Here is a 21981-nt window from a genome sequence, read left to right as displayed (position 1 = left end):
AAAAAGATACAAAGTATTGACCCTGGGTGTGTCTGTGAGGGTGTTGCCAAAGGAGATTAACATTTGAGTCAGTGGGCTGGGAAAAGCAGACCCACCCTCAGTCTGGGTGGGAACAATCTGATCAACTGCCAGCTCAGCTAGAATATAAACAGGCAGAAAAATATGAAAAGAGAGACTGGCCTAGCCTGCCAGCCTACATCCTTCTCCTGTGCTGGATGCTCCCTGCCCTCAAACATCAGACTCCAAGTTCTTCAGTTTTGGAACCTGGACTGGCTCTACTTGCTCCTCAGCCTGCAGATGACCTATTGTGGGACCTTGTGATTGTGTGAGCTAATACTTAATAAACTCCCCTTTATATATATGTGTGTGTGTATGTAGCATATATATACACATATACATGTATATACATATACATATATACATACACATGTATATACATATATACATACATATATACATATATACACACACACACATATAGTCCATTAGTTCTGTCCCTCTAGAGCACCCTAATACAGCCTGACTTGCAGTTTCACTCGGCTACCATGTCTCATCTTAATGGGACCCAAGGCCCAGTGTCCTAGGATTCTAAGACAAAGCTTCAAATAACAAAATGACAAAAACGGCCAAGATGACAAGATTAGATTCAAGTCCAGGAAAATGGCCTAACTCGAGTCTGTGCTGTCGGATCAGGAAGCAACTGACAGGCACTAGGAAGGCAGCCTGGGGCTACCACTAACAAAAGGTTAAAATGATGGCGTCCAGAATGGAGATGGAAGAAACAGTAGAGATTCAAATCATTGCAGCACCTGGCAAGTGGACATTACAACTAAAATACAATGCTCTGTCATGAATGAGCTTCTCAATATTGAAATGATCCCAAAGACCATGGAAACATTGAATACCAATGAATGTGAAACTCACCTAGCTTTTTAATTTCGTGTGTCCGCTCATCTCTTGTCAGTGGAACATAATTCATCTTCCGGCCACTCTCCCCATAGCCCAGGAGAAAACCCCGTGATCTGCGTGGACTCTTGGCTCCAGACAGGCGTGGTGCCTTCCATGCAACGGACAGCCTGTCATCTGAGGACCGGACACGCACACGCAAGGGCTTGTTGGGCACTTCCTTTTCTTAAAGAGGGCAGGACACAAAAGTGGTTAGACGGTAGACCACTTAGAGTTTGCCATCATGCACATAAGGTTTCCAGACACTGAGCCTCAACAATTAGCTGCAGAGCATCAAACATACATGTCTTGGTAACTAAATCTACTAAGGACATTTTTCCCCCAACGGTATCCATACTCTATCCACATATTCCGCCCCACATTTCATACCAAAAGGTCTCAAGAAATTAAAATAAAACATTCCATGTTGTGAGACTGCCCGCCAGAAATCTTGGATGTTTTACAGTGTCCCTTTTTATCTATTTCCTTTTGTCCCCGTTAGGCCAAAATTATATATTCTCTGGCAAGAGCTAAAGGTCAGTATAAAAATATAGCAGAGAGACACTATGTGCTATTTATATCTCTCTTCCAGAAAGCTTTTTCACTGTAATGTAGAAAAGATGGGCTTTCCTTGACTTTACAATGAATCATTAACTGATTTCTATTTTGGTCCTAATTTTTCTTCCATGTCTAAGTCTTGCTCCTCCAGACAAAGCCTGGTCATGCTACACCATCGCTGCTATCCTCTGTGTCTGCTGTTTCTTTTTTCTTGCTACATTAATCAATTTTGAGAAATCCTCTTGCTAAGCCAATCAATCTCAAGAAATGCTCTCACTGTGAACTTTCCCAAAGCAGGGCATTCTGGTGGTCAATACTTAGTGTTTAACATTTTGCTTGTATACCAAGTAAGAGCTGGTATGTTTGGAAACAAGGGTTATGGATCATGTGACTACCACCTTGCCCTCTTTTAGAATATGCCACTAATCACATTGTAAGCCCTCATTTGGGGATTCAGTTAGGCTAAAGAGCACCTCTTTAATTGTGTAAGGCAGTTACTTCCCAAGCATTCTTCCTCCATATATACATTAACCCCATCACCAATTCTGACTAATTTTATTAGACTGGAAAATTCCCAGCTAGGCTAACATTTCAACACTAAGACATAAAAACAAAATCTAATATCATGATTTAGCATACTCTTCAAGAACACATAAATCAATAGCCTTTGGAGATGCTGAAATAGCAGACACCTGGTTCCAACGTCCTGAATCTAACCAAAAGGAATATCCACTTGTAGATTCGCTGGAGTTACCCAGCCAGTCACTGGGCACCCCATTCCTACAGGCTACTAAGAGAACACCATGTCATGTTCAACAAATCCTTTCCCTAATAATCAAGGTCATAATTGTTTTAAAGTTTTTTTGTTTTCCATCCAGAAGTATAATCCAGTAAAATGAGCAGATCTGCTGAGCACACACACACGGGGCTCATGTGAGCCAGCTGAAACATAAATCATCGAGCAGAGACAGCATCCTCTGCCCTGAGCTCTGCTCCAGTCCTGAGACCTTCCCAGCCGTGTGTGTGGGGATGGAAACCGCTCCTGGGGGTTACACTGTCCCTGATGGGCCTTGGGGAGGATGGCAGGTCTCTGCTCCAAGACAAACCGATTCTGACTCGGCAATCCCTGACACTCAACAGTAATAAGCTGCAATAAAAAATGTTTAAAAGGTCTTTGAAATTTCCTGAGGGGCGGGGTCCCTGAGGAGTCAGGAGTGAAGTTCCAAGGACAAGGAGCCTGGTCACAGATGGCACAAGCTCGTTGCCTGCAGTGTCTGCCAGTGGCTCTGTCCTACACAATGCCAGGTTCACTAAACATGAGCCACATACCCCAACAGCAGGGACAACAGCTTCCTGCTCACTGCACACACTTCCCCCTTCCAGGCTCTGGCTTTGCTGTCCATCCTAGAAGGAGACCAGGCCCACCCTTCCAGGCTCTGGCTTTGCTGTCCATCCTAGAAGGAGACCAGGCCCACTGAACAGCTTTGGGGACAGGGCCGAGGCTGGCTCTTGCAGTCCCCCTATGTTATGAAGTGTTTTGCTCTGCAGCAAGCCCTCACATAGTTCATCTAGTTGTCCTTACAACAGCTCCAAGGTAAGTAGGATAGAGTCATCACCCCCATGAGAAATCTGTGGTTCACAGAGGGGAAGTAGTAGCTGACAGACGGTCACATAGCTGTTAAGGGCCAGGCAGGGACCTGAGTTCAACCATTTTGATTCCCAGTTTCATCCCCTTTCCATGGTGCCCCTTTCATTTAAGCTCCTCCTTACCCCATGGGCCATCCCAGCAACCTCCCAACCTCTTCTAATTAATGTGAAGCAAGGGTTTTGAGTCAACAGGCCCCCTTCAGAGTATTAACACACAACTGCCTTGCCCAGTAGGCATTACATATAACAAACAGTATTCTCAGCAGGTAGCAAATGGACAAGAGAAGGACTGTCACCAAAGACCACCCGGGAAGAACTGTTCCCTAGACAACATGGAGCTCGCTGTCTCCGTAATAACCGGAGTGAAGTGAGAACGTCCTCCCTCTAAACACAATTGTCTCTCTTTCAAATCTTTGGGTTTAGAAAAACCAACCCCATTTTTTTCAAGTATTTTGAAAATTTCCTTTCTTTAATACTCTGGGTTATATATACCATCAAACATCTTTTATAGATCATCTGGTAATCCTCTTTTAAACTGATGTGCATATTAAGAAAACTAGCCATATGGTTCAAATTCATTTGCAATTAAACTATTTAAGTGTTTTCTCTGGGCTGTATGTGATAGCCTCACCAAAGCCTTCTGAAATTCTCTAATAAATCTTTCTAAGTCTTTTATCTTGAAAACAGGAAGTCACAACTGCCAAGGGTAATGGAACTCACATCTAACAGCGTTGAGTGTACTTCAGACTTGGCTGGACACATTCCCTCAACTGCTCTTGGTGCAACGTAATCAGGTGAATTGCACTCAGAACTGGCTGATAACAGAAGACCTACGGCAACTGATTATATGTCACCCACTTGGCAGGTCCCCTGGGTGAAAAAATTACCATCCAAATTGCAGCAGACCTCAGAAACCAGACAGGATTCAAATATTTCTCCTGATTTGTGCCACCAGCTTTGCAAATTGGCAAATGTTCTGAAGTTGTACAGAATCAAAATCTCTTTTTTTTGTACAAAGAAAAAAAAATCTAAAACTCAATATGATGTTTTTACCCATTCTATGCTAGTTAAACTTGGTAGCTTCTGAATTGGGCTTGAAGTCACAGGCTCTAAAGTCAAAGTCTGCATCGAATCTATTACAGGTTATGTGGCTTAGACTTCTCTCTGAACTTCAGTTTCTTCTGTAAGATAGTGCCCAGCATTTGGGCTTTGTAATATAACCTTGTAAAATGTTCAGTGCCATACCTGACATATGCTGTATTAAGCACACTAGTTGTGTTTGTGGCCCTGACAAAAATGAAATCCCTCGCTTACTAGATTCACTACCTGAGTGGGCAGCCCCCTTCAGAATGGGAGCTGTGAATGTATCACAGAGCTTACCACCATGCCTTGCATACAGGGGCACTAAAAAAAGTGTTTCAAAGAAGCAAATGTGAACAAAAGAGAGGGCTTATTGCCAAGGACCCTTTACATTGAAAATCTTTTCAAATATGAGGTTGCCCATAGCCAAATGAAGAGTGTTATTCATCATCTTCATCAACATCTAGCAATTATCAGTGACTAAAAATCCCTGTCTTCGTTGGTGTAAAAGAATGCATGACCACAGCTGTCTGGTGGCCGCTTTCTCTTGGCCCAGGTCTTGTCTGGCAGGACATGCTCACTTCCCAGCAGAATGTGAGGTTTCATTCCGTCTACAGCCTTGCAAAGCCGCAATTTATCTGGTTTGTCCCACTGACCAATCTGACACTCCACTGCGCTGACCACCAGCTTCACCAAGATGGTCCTGGTGTTTATCCCCGTGACCTGAAAGAGCAGACCTGCATGCTCACGGGCCTCCAAATCCCCACCTCACCCCAGACAGCTGCCCCACCATCCCCAGCACCAGCCTCCAGGATAACTGTGGACACCAATCTGCATGTGGGGGTAGGGGTCAGGGGGTGTCCAGCCATTTAGACCACAGCCATGGTGCTCAAAGTTCAGTGTGCACCAGAAGCACCTGGTCAGGTGAAAACACACCCTGGCCTCCCACCTCCATCAGGACCAGGCCTTCTGCACACTCCTGATGAAGAAGCTTGATAAGGAAGAGATGAGAAGCCTGAGAGGAAGAAGAAAGAAGGGGCAGGGAAAGGGGAGGGAATGTGTGTCCAGGAGCAGTGAAGGTCGGCTGCTGATAGCCAGATGGGGGCAGGACATCAGCTTTGTGGACCACACTCTGCATCTGAACTCCCTGACCCCAGCTCATGCTCAGGCCCAGTGCTGCCTGACGTCTCCAAACTTGGTCAGCTCCAGCAAACACCTCCCCAGCCTGCATCCATCACAGGCTCATTCTTCCTGTGCAAATTCTGACACATAATCCTTCTGAAACACCTTTGAATTAATTTACAGTACTCTTCTTTTACATACCCAATATTTGCAACACTTGCTGTAAAGTCTCTCTTTAATGCCATATTTTCTCTCCCATAAGCAGCCTCAATATGTGTAACTATGTACTGCGTTTCTGTGATATTTGGTTAGGCCCAGCTAGTTAACAATAAGGAGAAAGGATAATTGGCAGCCATCCTTGAAATCACCCAATCACAGCCCATTTGCCGACCAAAGAAGTGAGGCTCAGAAAGGCTAAGGGAACATCTCAAAACCAGACAGCAGGAAGCTGAAGCCAGAATTGGCACCCCATCTGTCAGATCAGTAGCCCTAGCTCTCTCCATGGCAGCTCTTGTTGAGAAGCTCATGGTGGTTGCAGAGTTGGTGTCACCAGTAGCCATGTGTGGCACGAGCATCAGACCTTCTCCAGGGGAAGGTCCTCTTGGTGCCTCCCAAACCCCACTGATGAAGGATGTGGTAGGCAGCACCAGGATGCCCTGGCATGACGTGCATGTGCCCTACCTACAGAGAAGCTGGCACAGTTCCCAAGGACCAGACTGCTCTTCAGGGGACGTCAGCACCATCTGTCCCATCAAGATCTGCTCGTTGCACTATTCCTCTTAAATGTGTAAGTGTCTAGTGCTCTGGGAAAGATCCCCGATGAAGAGTCAAGCATCTGGCCAGCACACTAAGGACAGCAACACCCTGCTTCCTCCAGAGATGCCAGAGGAGCGCCCCTCAGCCAACCCCTGCAGTCAGTAAACTCTTACTGCATTTTCAGGGGTTGGAAGAAGAGAAGAAGTCTTAAAAGCAGGGGAAAAAAAGATGAAAAAGAGAAAAGAAAAAGAGAGAAAGGACCTTGATCTCCCCTGAGCTAATCAATGTCAATTACTAATGTCATGGATCGTGGAAGCCCAAAGAGCTTTTATAAAAAAAAGCATTTGCGCTAACTTTCAAAACAAACCAGACAACATCACCACCTTGAGTTCGAGATTTCTGCTGCCCACAGCAAGCATCCAATATTTCAGAGACTCTGGCTCCCTGTGTTCCAGGATCCTGCCTGACATACTGGGTGTCATCAAATCAGGAAGCCTTAGGAAATGCCACTTGATATGAAGTCAAGAAAGGGACGTTGCTGTCACTTGCTGGTGCAAGGCTGCCGGCATCTGTGCCCCCAAGTGTGGTACCCTAAATCCATCAGGACAGTCTCAGGTACAAAGTAAACTCTTTAAGCCATCCTGGGGCCACTCCATTTCAAAGAGTTTGTGTTGTCTGTTTCACAGAAGAAGGGCTGAATCACTCTATCACTTAACTAAGCTTTCTTCCAACTTCTCACCAAAGTTTATCTAACAGCAGAGAGAATGAACCCCTCCCCAGAAGCCTGGAGCATGGAAATTCATTCCTAATCTTCATTTTTATCTCAAAACTGCATTTACATTTTGTAGATTACTCCATAATATTTTGGTGTTTGTTTAAAAACTAAAAGTAGGCTGGGCATGGAGGCTCACAGCTGTAATCCCAGCACTTTGGGAGGCCGAGGCAGGCGGATCACCTGAGGTCAGGAGTTCAGGACCAGCCTGACCAACATGGAGAAACCCCGTCTCTACTAAAAGTACAAAATTAGCTGGGCTTGGTGGCATGCACCTGTAATCCCAGCTACTCAGGAGGCTGAGGCAGGAGAATTGCTTGATGCCAGGAGGCAGAGTTTGTGGTGAGCCAAGATCGCACCACTGCACTCCAGCCCGGGTGAGAAGAGCGAGACTCTGTCTCAAAAAAAAAAAAAAAAAAAAAATTAAAATAACATTTGAATGCCTGGCCATCAAGAAAATTCTCCCTGACCTTATGCCTTCATGGAATCTTGGTTGTGTCACGTTCTCCCAAGTTCTGGGGACCCCAGTTTGAGAAGCCCTGAGAATCACTGGTATGGAAGTGGCTTCAGGATGTCACCCAAAATGTCAATCAGTAGCTGACTTTGGTATTGACCCTAGTAGAGTGCTATGAATATCAACAAAAACTACTTTGTGCTATCAGTTTCACGGTAGAGGTCTGAGGCTGTGCTGGGCTACAAAATGCCAAGTGGCCCTTAGACTGTGGTCATCCCCTGCATTAGTGACAATGCAGAGCTCTACACGGGATGGCCATGAAGCCCTTCCCACGACCACAAGAATTAAGAGGGTCTACACAAGAATTAAGTTGCTTGCATGGATACGGCCCTCAATTTGTATAGATCATAAGCCTTTGGAGGGGAATCTTTCCCTTATCCTACCACTGTTTAGGCAACGCTAGAGTCTCTGTGACCCATTTGTGGCAGTGGCTTATCTCTAGACCCAGAAGACCAATACCAGTTGCTCTCCTCAGCCATCTCACGATTCTGATGTAGACATCGCTGTGCCATCTGCAACAGCAGCTTGGGGTCAGCCCTATCCCGAGTCCGGCTCACTCGCTCCCCATCCCCAGCCCAATCCCCACCAACACAGTGTGGAAGGATCAGTCAGCTTCTCTGGGGGACTAGCTACGAAAGTTTCCTCCATTATTGGCATGAGTATATAGAGACAGTAGAAGCATCTACTCTAGATCCATCTGGTGGTGCTTTAGTTCTCAGCCATTCCCCTACAGGATTCATGAGGGCCACAGAAACCAAAGAAGGCAATAATCCTTTTCCGGTCTTAATGGCTGGATCCCTACAGTATAACACAGAGATGGCCTATAAGCAAAGAGAAGGAGTGTTAAATATTCTAAGGAAAACTAGACCTCAGTTCAAAGGGTTTTGATTTGTTGGGGATTGTTTGTTTCAGTTTAAAGTTCTTCTGTATTTGTTTCCTTTGGGAATAGAATGGTAAGTAATGCAGTTGTCTTCTGGCAATCAAAGACCTTGTTTTGTTGAACGGCTATTGGTTACTTCAACTTTTAACTGTTCTGCAACACACACACACATTGGCTTCACTTGCAGATGAAAGATCCAATTACAATGTATGAGTAGGTTGATAACTTTAAAGGGAAGTGCTTCCTTTCAGGTCTAATATCTGAATTTGCAGGGATCCCACAAAAGCTGCTTCCCTTCTCAGAGGTATCACAGACCCACACCTGCCCTCTTCTTCTCGCAGACATCGGAGAAAAGCCCAGATATCAATCAGAAAACAGCAACTGAACCCAAGATGCTGGCCTCATCAGAAGTATTAGGTTTTATTAAACTACCGTAGGTTCTTCCAGGACTTGAAGGCAAGTGCTTCATGCAGGGCTGCCCAGGCAGGGACCACCCATCTCCCACCTTCCCAGGGACCCCGCCCCTCACACTCGGAACAACCGCTCATCAGTCTCTGAAATAAGCACACATCCTGGTGTCCTAAGAAAGCGCCTCACCCCCACTGTTTGTGTCCTCACATGAAATGCCTGTGATTTCAGCTCAAAGGCAGGAAAAGGCTGCGTCCAGTTAATCTCTTTCCTGGCCAGCTAGCTCCTTCCTGCCTCCCTTCCATGGCATTTCTGTGGGGGCGGGGGGGTGCGGTGCCAGCAGGGACTCCTGAGGCCTTTGCTTCTCCCCCAGGACATCTAGCTAAATGGAGTCAAACAGCTCCTCACACAAACCTCTGTCTCCCACATTTTTATTACCTAAAGAATGGGCTCTACAATTAGCAAAGTCTAGCTACATTTTAACATGAGAGGCAGCTTTGAAACGAGCACTCGGATAAAGAGATCCAAGCCCTTAGGATGGAAGGGCTCATTCTGGGGCAGTACTTCCTTGGGAGGGAGTAATGGGCAGGCCACCCCACAGCCCATGGATCTGGCTGTGCAAACACCTCATCTTCATAGACCAGCCAGCCCAAAGAATTCCAGTTTACAGATGCACACATCTTTTTTTTTTTCCCCAGGCCCTCAAAGTAGCAAAAGGCAAGAAATACAATCTCTGATCAATGGTAGCACCAATCTGAGTTCAACAAACTGGCTTGCCCAAAACCCCCTGAATCAACGTTGAACTAGACACAGATGACCCCAGTCTTCTCACAGGCGCTTCTGCAACATCCAAGCCCCAACTCTTGTCAACACTCTTGTCAATGCCCACTCCTCTACCAAACACAGGTATGGGGCAGAAGCCATCTCCAAATGCATTTCCACTGAACAAACGTCTCCTGAGCATCCACTGGGCAATTGCCCCAGGCTCTGGAGATAGGAAGATGAGTAAGTCAAACTACCCTGCCCTTGAGGAGCTCACCTTCCAGGCCATGAACCAGAAACTTTTGCCCTGTGAACTGCACACTAAATAAAAGTAATATTGGCATGAGAAAGCTACTGCGAAAATAATGCCACAGGCATTATTAATTCCCCATTGTCCAAAGGCTTTGATTGAAATTGTACTGGGAAAGAAGGCAGTCTTTGATTCATAATTAATTCCATGATTTTGAATTGGGGTACATGTTAAGCACGAGTCTGGTGCGCAGCAGCTCCACTGCCTGGCTGCAGAAATATCTAGTGGAGCCCTTGCTTTGCCTATTGGTTTACTGTGCTGGCACCTTTTGCACCAAGTGTCAATGACACATGTCAGTTTAAATAAGTTGACATGGCCAGCTCCACTGGTTCATTCAGCAGAATTCCGCCATTGCGAACAGAGGGAAGGACACTCAACAAGGGGACCCTTGGAGAGGTGCTTTCCAGCGTTTCACTGGCGACGAGTGTTTCTTCTGCGTGCCTTTGGTGTGTTCAGGTACATTCTCAAAATGCAGAAATTACAATTTAGCATTTCTTCCTTCACTAATATGACTTTTGAATGCACTGACCTAAAATATTCAAAGTAGGGTAAAGAAATAAGAAAACAGCCATTTGTTCAGTATGACAAATGGTTTCCTACTACTCACAAGGCTTAGCATCATTCATTAAAAGTGGAATCAGTCCACTCAGCCTCATAGATTAATGACATTTCAAAACTAAAAGGAAACTTGGAACCTTAGAAAGAACTATGGAGCCTAAGAAAGTTCTTAGAAAGGAACCTAGAAGCTATTTGATGAATCCTATCATTTCAAAGCTGAGAAACCTGAGGTGCTTAGAAGACAGGGGTTGCTGATGGCTGAGTGCTAGTCAGGGCCTGAACCTGGAGCCGGAGCCAGGTGTTCAGGGGTGAATAGTGTCGAGATTACAGTTTGGTGGATTAATTATACTCTTGAATCAGCAGATCGGGGAGAGAGCCATCTCAAGACATTAGGTTTAGAGTTTTCAACTTCCACATCAGTCATATTTAAATAAACTGTCAAGATAATATGTCTGAAAATTGGTGCTCGTGTTGATGAAATAGTGACAGAAAAGGCCAAAATACAAGTTTGGGGTATACATGTCCCATCATTCTGTGGATATGTCCATGAAAAGAGTGCTAGATAAGAAATATTTACAATGCCAAAATATTTACAATGCCGAACTTTGGTTTTTCCTGTTTTCATAGTTTCATTGTTTCGGTGTCAAATAATTAGTTCAACAGTAGGTATTAGCTTTCTGAGCCAGGCACTGGGAGGGATCCAAAGATGAATCCTGCCCCAGATCTACCCTCAGGTCTACCATGCTTTCCAAGAAACTGATGTAGATGAAGTCAGCCTTAAAGAGAAGGTGACAACAGCCCTTCTTTGGAGCCAGCAGGAGGGAAGGGAGCAGTGAGGGTTCAGGAGGGAGAAGACGGTCAGCTGAAACCTTCATCCCACCCAGGGAAGGCAGAAGCAAGTCACCTACTAGAAGTGAACCCAGGCCAGGAAATGGGCTGGAGCAAAGTGGTGACATTTTGGACTAGCCACTGTGGCAGAAAGAAAGGAAACTGTGTAAGGACAATCAGGAAGTGGCCAAGCAGCACTGAGGGCCTGGATGAAGTGAGAAAACCAGCTCTGACAAGCTGTTGTAACTCAGATCAGATCAGCTTTTCATCTGTTTCACAAAGCCCAGTCATCAGCATGGCAGACAGAGAAAGCTGGGGGTCCTGGTGGAGCGATGGGCAGAGGCAGCACTCCAGCAGTGAGGCCGCTGAAACGACGGGGGCAGACCTGCATGTGGAGTGTGGTTGGAATGATGGGACCTGGATAAAGTAAAGAAGAAACGGGACAGTGGCAGCTTCTGCACCCCGCAGCTGGGAAGGGTCTACAGGTCCAAAGTCTACTACAGTCTGAAATGAAGCTTCCGACGCGAGGGCATTGAGGAAGTGAGATGATGGTGATCAGATGGGGATTCCAGGAGTCTAGATTTTGGAAGGGATCAACTCCATCAGTAACTTTAACTCCATGAGGGGAGGTGGCAGTTAGAGCCAGGAGGTGAGAATATCAAATGGATCATTGTCATGGATGCCTGGCATAGAGACCCACTATGCACCAAGTGCCTGAAGGTGTTGGATTTAGGGAGCAACCCGGAAGTCAGCGGGTGACCAAGATAAGGAAGGGAATGGCTGGTCCGCAGGTGAGTGTCACACAGCATCAACTGGAAATGGCCAAGGAGTAATTGTGGACTCTATGTTGAACTTGAGTCCAACCTACCATTTGTCCAAAAAAATGAGCAAGCATCATGAATTACATAATGTAAAGAAAAATGAGGCAGAAATTAGACTTTTATTTCAGTCCTAGGCCTAGTGTAGGCTCCAAAACTTGAGAAAAGCACAGAGGACTCTATTTTTAGAAAAACCTTAAAAATGATTAAATAGATATGATCATATTCAGAACTAAACTTAACCAGAACCTAACACTGTTTTCCAGATGAAGAGTTTGACAAAAGCTGACTAACTAGCTGGGCTGAGGCCCTAGGCTGGCGGGTAGCAGAGTGGACACGTGTCTGTGTCCCTGTCCTGACCCCCAGCGCCTGGCTCTGCACTGCCAGGTTACTCAGATCCAGTTACAGAAAAAAAGCCAAAACAACTTGCAGAAAAGAAGTCTGCAGAAAAGCTACATAATAGTATTCCAATAAATGAACAGACTTGTGACATCTCTTCCCTGGGGACAGAACAAGAGGATACAGGTTTCCATCCCAGCAAGAGGGATTCTGCATTAAGTACAAAGAAAGCTTTCCGGCTGGGAGAAGTGAGATGAGCAACACAAGAGGAGCCAAAACTGCTGCCCTTGCGCCACATTCTCGCTTGGTCCTGTCATTTCCTGAGTCCCGAGAGGTTTCATATTTGGATGACTGACTAGTCTGGGAATTGCTTAAGTCTTGCCCAATGTCCAGGACTCTCTGGTATGGTCCTCCTCCTCCTCCCTACATGGCTTCACCCTCACAGTCCCTTACGATCTCAACTTGGTGCCGCCATCTTATCAGGGTCTCCTAGGTTCCCAAACCCTCACTCCCATCTGCTTATTCTCTATTACAGTACTGTTGATATTTAAAATAATTTATGATTGTGTTACGGGTTTCATTGTGCCCCCTCTGCCAAATTCATATGATGGAAGTCCTAACTCCAGTATCTCAGATGTGACCATATTCAGAAATAGGGTCTTCAAAGAGGTGAGTTAAAATGAGGCCATTAGGCTGGGGCCTTAATCCAATTTGACTGGTGACCTTATAAAAAGGAAATGTGGACACACAGATACCAAGGATGCATGTTTACAAAGAAAAGGCCATTCGAGGACACAGCAAAAAGGGGACCATCTACAAGCCAAGGATAGAGGCCTCAGGAGAAATCAAACCTGCCAACATCAGGACCTTGGACTTCTAGACCCAATCATCAAGAGAAATAAGTTTGTGTTGTTTAAGCCACCCAGTCTGTGGCATTTTGTTATGGCAGCCCCAGCAAATTAATAGATTATATGCATCATTTTGTGCATATTTGTTTGTTATCTTCCTTTCTTATTAGAATATAAGTTACATTGAGGTGATCCCTTGTCTAGCTTGTACCTCTAGCACCTAGACCTCCACCTGTAATAAGTGAATTAAATAATTAAAGTCCTATTTTTAGGTAAACACAATTCAGTTGAGATAGCTGTAAGCCTGCAAAATGAGATCTTCTGGAATCAGAACTGCAGCCATTGTTTCTAGCAGCTTAAAAGAATAGCCATTCCTGGCCTGGTGCAGTGGCTCACGCCTGTAATCCCAGCACTATGGGAGGCCGAAGCAGGCGGATCACGAGGTCGGGAGATGGAGACCATCCTGGCTAACATAGTGAAATCCCGTCTCTACTAAAAAAAATACAAAAAATTAGCCAGGTGTGGTGGTGGGTTCCTATAGTCCCAGCTACTCGGGAGGCTGAGGCAGAAGAATGGCGTGAACCCAGGAGGCGGAGCTTGCAGTGAGCCCAGACCACGCCACTGCACTCCAGCCTGGGCGACAGAGAGAGATTCTGTCTCAAAAAAAAAAAAAAAAAAAGAATGGCTATTCCTCTGGTTTCTGAGAAAACACAGGAAGGACGTGTGAGACCCTATCAGTCAAAGCACTAAAGTGAATCCCTTTGGACCTTACACCAGCTGCCCATGCTAATGTCTGCATTTTTGAAGACAAATTCCTCTTTGAATGAAGACAGGGAATTCTGAATACTTCTTTGGTTTGACAAGATTATCATATATTTAACAATTTCTTGGAATAACAGCATATCATATTTTCCAAGCCTCATCAAAAGGTATAGATACATGGTGATCACTTACTGATAATTTCACATAAATTATTATTTTTATTAACAATGAAATGTAATTTATGAAGTACTTTAAATTAGTCTGTGCATTCTGGATATTCCTGGTTTTTTTTTTTTTTAAGTTTTGCTTTATATTATATGCTTCAAGTGGTTTGAGCCAGCAATTTCTTCTGGTATCTTTTGTAATCACCATGTATGACAAATTAAACATCATGTATTATAGCAGAGTGGTTGGCAACCAGGGCCTACAAAGCCTCCTGCAGACAGAAGTTAAATAATCTCACAATACATACAACCAATCATGAGCTGGAACACGGCTGTCTGATCCCTGGTCCCCAGGGTTTCTGCTTGCTTACTCAGAAAGGTCACACACACTATTAAAGAGGGCATAAGAAATTAATTACTTCTGAAAAACCAAGAAAATCACTTGTTCTAAAGCTACTGTCATTCAAAAAACTTTATCAGGAAGGATGTAAAAATAAAACGCTTATTTAAAACAAAATATAAGATACAAATGCAAGGCACAAACATCCAACAGTAAAAGGTTCATATGTGTCTGTTTACGTGTGTGTCTCCAGAGGTAAACAACCTCTGAAAATAAACACCTTTTCTTCCTTTGCACACTTGCCAGGTGTACTAACTTGTTGACCATTTTACTGTCAGTATTTCCATGGTTTGATTCCTGAGCTCCTGCTCTTCTTTCTGCTAATCCTCAACCACTCATGAGCTCTCTATTTCAACTTCTGCCCTATAGCATGACTCCTAAGTCCATGTTCTTACTTGCCTCTTCCAACTTCCATTCTGTTTTCTCAAATCACCTACAAGCCATTTCCATTGCAACACCTCATAGTCATTCAAACAAGAACACTTAGCCTCTCCCCAAAAGCCAGTTTTCCTTTCTGATTGTTTTGTTCTTCCACTCTCTTTTCATATAGCATGCACTGTGAAGACCACCTACACCATCAAATCTGGTCTGAAAAGCAGATAAGTATCATTGGTTTCATCATACTCACCTTCCTGTCAACAATAATGCCAGATTGATATATTTAAACACAGGGCACATGAAAATAAAACATAGCTCCTCACCACAGTGCCTTTGAGATATTACCCAACCACATTCTGAAATAGCTGCATTCATTTTACATTATTTTTTCACCAGCAATTAAATATATTCAAGAAACACACAAGAAATGTCAACACTTTTCTCAGTAAGTAAAACAATATGACCAGACAACATGAACATCCAAATGAGAAAACAAACAGATACGCAAATATGGAGCAGAGATGGAAGGTAGGTCATCTAACATATCACAAAATATCCCAAGGTTATAAGAAAAAAGCAAGACTTGAAGCAACATATTAGCCCATAAAAGCCACTATATTGGGGGTACCCCATTCATTGATTCACAGGTAGAAGAGCTATAAATATCCTAATCTGGTCAGTACTGCCATCTCAACCACCATATTTGCCTGCGAAGAAGGCAACAATATCCCCAGATTTAGACACAGACACTTCCCCACATGAGAACACGAAAGAACGGTGAACAGTAAGCAACACTGGTTACAGTCTAGTTCATCGGGTGCACAACAGATTGACCAAGACTGTGTGGCGTGTGTGTTAGTTTAGCGATGGGAACTCAGTGAAGGTTTGTGAGCACATGTGTGTGACGGAAGCACAACTCTCTTGCGAGACGTTGCTTCAGTGAAAACATGAATCTGACATGAAGGAGCAAGTAGTACCTGTGACGGTTTCATTAAATGGTCCTGGACCCTTAATGGGAAAACCATCAATCTCGATCCATTCACCTCCTAAATTAAGGAAATGCAACTTGATAGTTAGAAACGAGGACTGTTGGATTTTCCACATTACAGTGCATCCATAATGTATAACTAAATGATCTTTTCGACACTCTTCAAAAGGATCTGCTCAGCCCATACTAGTGACTCGACACCTCAGCTTTACAGACAATACATTTTTTGGTCTTTTACACACGGTTTACTCTAGCGAGTACTCAAAACGTCTGGATGAAATGCTAATAACCTACATTAAAACTCTGTTAAAAGAAAGGATAAGTCTCTTCCACTTTTCAATCTGTCAGCTTGCTAGGCAAGTCTAAAAAGTTCTTGTTCAAAAATTATTTAATAATTCTAAATTTATATTTACTGGAAGAAGCAAGAAGGGATGTCGCTCCCAATCTAAGTAATAACACTACAGCCTCTGATTCTAGATAGGACTTACCAGGTGGGCTTTCAGCTCTGTAAACAGGACGGCTCACTCCACTGTGGTTTTCTGCAGTAAGCAGCACAAAGTACACTACCCCCGGCTCTGAAACATACGGTTCATATCAAGCCACCGATTCAGATCTCCAAGAATGACACAGTTTCACTCACTAACCATGAATAACCATCTTCCTTATACCAGTTATAACCAAATACAAAAATCCAAATTTAGTGACAAGCACAATGATAGCTGTCTCTCTTTTTTTAAATTAAAATCACTAACATTCTTCTCATGCAACTGAAAAACACATGACCCAAATAACATAAACTTTATTTCATACAAGGTACATGACATGTGTAATAAACCTGGATTCATAAACAGTCAACAAAAAGAGCTTTTGAGGGTTTTAATGTGAAATCCATGTAGGAAACAGGAACTCCTTGTCCACTAAATAGGTGTTTGAACATACACTGTCAGTCACTACTAATAATTTTTCCCCGTTAGGGGCTCCAAATGAAAATCTCCAGTAAATAATAAGAAATGTCAATGTAATTCATCAAATGTAGCACATGGCAAATCTTCACTGCAATACATAAAGCTTCATTAAATTTTCTCCTTTTCACAATAAAATGTTCCCCTTACCATATCTGCATGTTGTTTTGACCATTCCAACAAAAGCTAGAAAATATATATTTCCTGGAGTCTTGGAAATGCTTATCTTGACATAACTGGGCTTCACCTTTTGACTTTCATCTAGGGGTCAAGGCCAAATAGCAAAGGTCTCTTAGGCTGAGCTCCTAAAGTTGATGGGATGGGAGAGGAAACGAAGACCCATGTTATAGGGGAGGGCACCCTGAACGTGTAGCTCTGCAAAGTAAAACCCTAGTAAGTGCTAGGTTTCCTGAAAATGAATCACTCTCTTGTGACAGGTAAGTGGGGTGCCAATTCCTTGAAGAGATGAAAGTCTGTGGGTATTTCAGGGTATGAGAGCTGGAGAGCTGAGGGTTAGTTCTGTCAAAGGTCATAATGACAATGACATTTCTCAAAGTAGGGAGCATTACTATAACAAAACTTCACTCAGTCCTCAAGCCAGAGGCCCATGAACAGAAGCCTGGCTGATGCCCCCTGGGATCAAGACTGGTGTGACTTCTGTCTCACTGTGGCAGGGCCTGGTGGCATTCAGGGTTTGGCACGACCTACCAGGCAAATTGGGAAATGCCCTGGGGTCAGGCAGAATGCAAAATCATGCTTCCCCAGACACTTTCTCTCTTTACTCTGAGCTTGTTTGTATTTCAAAGAAATTTAATCCACATGTGTTTGATACCCGTAGAGTTAACTCATCAGAAAGTTGTCTGGGAGATACTATTTGTTTTTTAGTGAGCTCCGTGACTCTCTTTTCACATGTTTTTCTTCTCTGTAGCCATCATGACAACCCGAGGTTTGAGCAAGCAGATATGATCACTCATGCCTTTGATCTGATAGAATCTCCATTTAACCTCACAGCTGGCCTTGGGGAGCCAAGGTGATGTGGAAGAGATTAAGGGAAATGGACATCTAGCTGAAGCCATGAGGAAGGGAGTCTGTCTTCCTTCATCTCCCTTTTATACACTTTCTGCTCTGTTACCCAGGAAGCATGATGTCAAATGCAGGAGGTGGAGAAGGAGTAAGTGTGGTCAGCTGTGGTCAGGGGACAAAAGCTGAGGAGCCCATGATCCACTAAAGGATCCAAGTGCTAAGGTGGCACAAGAAGAGACCTGTTTCCTAAATGCTGACTTCTGTTCCTTCCTTATGATCCATCTTAACATTGGGCCATAACATGGTGCAAGAATCAATGGGGCTTTAGGTTACTGGAATCAAAAAGTAGAAGATGGAGGATTCAGAGGCAGCTCGAAGCCTAAGCCCAAAACCAACTACATCTGCACTTATAAGACAAAATATATTGAGGCAAGATCTCAAATATTCCAAACCTCCAGAATCAAGTTAAAATCAAATTTAAATAGGGCAAAGTGTTACGCCTTTAACGAGACGTGGCTAGGCATAACGTATTCCATGTCTACAGGAACATATGACTTGCCCAATCTCTGATTATAAAATGGCATATTAGTTCGAAGTCTCTAGATCAGCCCACTCCATTGTCTAGCAGTCAAGTTTCTACGAAGTAAAAAAAGGATCAATCTACTTTCTGAAAGCACATTCAGAAACTAAAAATCATCTGCCTGCTTCAGTTTGGAGATGGGAATACTTGAGTTCACATGCACGGATGGGGAAGCCCAGGTGCCCAATGCCGGTTGTCAAACAGCAGCCCCCTCAGAACTCAGCTCTCCATTCCCAAAGAACCGCAAGGGACTTTGAGCCCAGCCATGGGTTGTCTCACCGTCATCCTAAGAATGCAACTGAGAATGTTGGTGCACAGTTAATTCTGACTGGGAACAAGATCAGAGTGTCACTTACCCACATCCTCAATAAGGAAGGAGTATGTCTTGGCATTCACCTTGATGTATTTAAGACTTTTCAGTGACTTCCCATAGGCAATGTTGTAATGCTCCACAGGTCTACTGGTAGCATCTTTGGGTGGGTCCCACGTGACTTTCAGGCCCATTTTAGTGGACAGCAGTTTCACGTGCCTTGGCTTCAGTGGGTGGTCAACTATGTAAACAGCGCAACTATCAACTCATGGCAATAACAGATTGGGAAAATGAATTTTTTTAATCCTCTTTGATATTGTTAGGAAAACAGTAAATGACGTTTAATCAGTATGATCTGAAAGACTTTAAGTACAGTCATTACAGTATGACAACAAAACACATATACCAAACCCACAGGCCTTTGTGTATTTTGGATAACTGTGGGTGGTAAATTTAAACCAAAAGGGAAACAAATCAAAATAAACTCTAGGCATTGGCTGGCTTGATTACACTGTCTTGCTAGTGACAGAATAACAAATTAGTAATTTGCCATATTCTCTAGTAGCATTTATATAGTAAATAAGTTATTAGTATGTTGTGTGATACAGTTGGACAATCTTTAAACACCTCTGAGAGAACAGTATAAAACTGTCCTGATTAAGAAAAATATCCATTGTATTCTAAGTGAGATAACAGAAGCATTTATTTCCACAAAGAAAACAAACCAAGATCATCAACAGCTTAAAGGGGTGGTAAAACTCTGGTTCTATCAGCATATATCTAATTTAAATGCTTCCATATTTTGTTCCAGAAGAAAACAAGTTAGTACAAAGTATGATCACTTTTTTAACTTGACTTACGAGGTTCCAAAGAAATTCACTTCATTTTCAAAATTACTAAAATGAAACATAACATTTTGTCAAATAAAATCTCTCGACTCACTATGTAACCCATATTGTAATGCAACATAATATAAATGTATGTGAAATATTCAAGCAACAGTCAAACACAGTCAAACAAATCTAGGGCAAACCTGGAACTGAAACTGACTATTGAGTCATGCTTCAGGAAAGAAAAAAGTAACCTAAAAACAAAACCAACAACCTTTTAACTTAGTAACATTAAGAAAAACACATTTGGAGTCTCAGGTAAGAAGAAAAGGAAAGGAGCATGTTTCGTGATGACACATATGTGAATTAGTATGTGATTTTAATATTGGATGAAAATTCCGAACAGAATAAACATAGATAATTCTAACACACATCACTCCCCCCAAAATTGCCCATTGCCTCTGGAGTAAAATGATTAGCAAGGGAAAGAACTCCTTAGAGAAATTCAAGGGACGAAAGAAGAGTATGAATTTGAGGATTTTGAAGCATTAGAGAAAGAATGTCTATTCTGGAGACAAAAGCATGATGTTAGGTATGGACACAGATAAAAAATCTACAAAGCATTCCCTCCCAACTCCAGAGCTGAGGTTTCTGTAAACCTGTGAGGGAGAAATCACAGGTAAGTAGCCTCATGCTCTCTGGGAAATTATGAGTTGGAAAGACTATGAAGACACGAATCAATTTCTGGGTGTTTAAAATTAGCAGTAGTGGTTACTCTTCTCTAATCTTCATTTACCTTTCCTTACCTACAAGCAACTTCAGCAGGAATCATTCCCAGGAATCCAACATTTCATACTGACTAAAAGGTGTGTAGAAGCAAAACAAGATATCTGAAAACTACAAACGGAAGCTCATGGTTGAGTGTTTCTCCCAAGGAAGAAAATGAATGAATGAATATACATATAGCACTTTGCTTTACAGATCAATTCCAATCTCCCTCAGGAAAAGTGAGATCTTGAATAGACATTCTAAAATGTGAGAACTGTGAAACCCAAATACTGTCACATTTTCTACCAGCACCAGTGATTCAATCAGTACACAGCTACCTAGGCCAGAACATTACTTACTTTTAATACCGACACATGAAAAGAGCAACTTATATATATGTTCATTGTTCTTCCCTGCGATACCTTGCATTTATCCTTGGACACAGCATCAAGTAATTTCTGTGCTGAGTCACACAGCTACACCAGGGACGGAGCCAACTACACACATGGCTTTGCCCAACTCCAAAGCCCAGCTCTGCCAGAAGCTCATGCTCCCTCGGAGTTGGTCTCTTATTATCAACGGTCGATGACCATATCCACTGAAACATACTATCCTAAAACAAACTGTAAGACCTCCAGAGCTGTTTACCACTCCCACCACCCTCCACCCCACCTTCCCCCACCATCTTCCTCTCTTGGGAGCACTCTTCCTCCCTACCCACCACAATCACTTCACCTTGTGCTGTGTGTCCTCATCGACCCCTCTCTTCTGGAAGGAATGGAATAAGTGAGTGATGTTCTCTCTCAGGGACATTTGCATTCTTATGACAAAACTTTAAACCAGAGGAGTGACTTTCTAATAGTGACAATTTAAGCCTTAGATAGTTACTTAATGAAGGTTGTTTTTTTTTTTAACATAAAGGCCTTTTGGGGACCCTGAAACCAAATCTTACAGGCAACCTTATCGTCAATCTCCTTATAAGATCAATTCTGAACTTAAGGTTCTCAAAATGCCTTAGGCCAAATATCATGACCTCTTCCTCCCACCCACCGCACCACACACCAACTGGGTCAGTTAAACAAAACACGACCTGATGAAATATTTTCATTTCCTGGATTCCCATGGACTTTGATATTAAAATTGATGTCATTTTTGGTGCTTCATGCCTAACTCGTCCATGCCTAACTCAGAGAGAACTGGACAAAAGGACAAATAGGAGGCCCAGATAAAAAGCAATCCCGCCCATCATTCCAGCCCTGCCTCTCACCCCCAGTGCCTCAGCTCTGAGTGAAGTCATCAAACCAGCATCTAACTAAGGAACAATCATTCTGGCAAGTGCAAATTGATGGGCATGAGCTTAGATTACTTGACAGAAAACTTATCCTTGGGGTTAGAAGTACAACAATTTGTTCTGTTCCTGATTATCGTCTTGAAGGTCTCATGAGTGCAATCCTTCAATGTGAAATAAAGCTATAAGGAGTGTGAATGTACTTCGGGCTCTGTTGGTTGCATTCTGAGTTCTGTGTTGTGGAATCAGCACTCTGATAGCATAAAGATGAAATATGACAAAGTGAGTCCTTATTTATTTATTTATTTATTTATTTATTTATTTTTTTTTTTTTTTTTTTTTTTTTTTTTTAGGGGGGGTCCCCCTCTTGCCCCGGGCGGGGG

The 21981-nt window shown here is 43.2% G+C and overlaps 1 protein-coding gene across 1 annotated transcript in view; it reads right to left on the bottom strand.

The window, feature by feature from the left end:
• FNDC1 (fibronectin type III domain containing 1) overlaps window positions 1–21981 on the bottom strand; it is a 101559-nt gene that overhangs the window by 56088 nt on the left and 23490 nt on the right. The window contains exons 2-5 of the mRNA XM_017889676.1: window positions 18759–18953; window positions 16326–16412; window positions 15827–15895; window positions 925–1131 (exon numbers count right to left, since the gene is read on the bottom strand). Of these exons, the coding sequence (XP_017745165.1) occupies window positions 925–1131; window positions 15827–15895; window positions 16326–16412; window positions 18759–18906 (511 nt within the window). The 5' untranslated portion in view covers window positions 18907–18953. The remainder of the gene's footprint in view (window positions 1–924; window positions 1132–15826; window positions 15896–16325; window positions 16413–18758; window positions 18954–21981) is intronic.

This window comes from Rhinopithecus bieti, unplaced genomic scaffold (assembly GCF_001698545.2).
Source record: "Rhinopithecus bieti isolate Rb0 unplaced genomic scaffold, ASM169854v2 scaffold_18548, whole genome shotgun sequence".
Lineage (NCBI taxonomy): Eukaryota > Metazoa > Chordata > Mammalia > Primates > Cercopithecidae > Rhinopithecus > Rhinopithecus bieti.
This window is presented reverse-complemented; position numbering and strand designations above follow the sequence as displayed.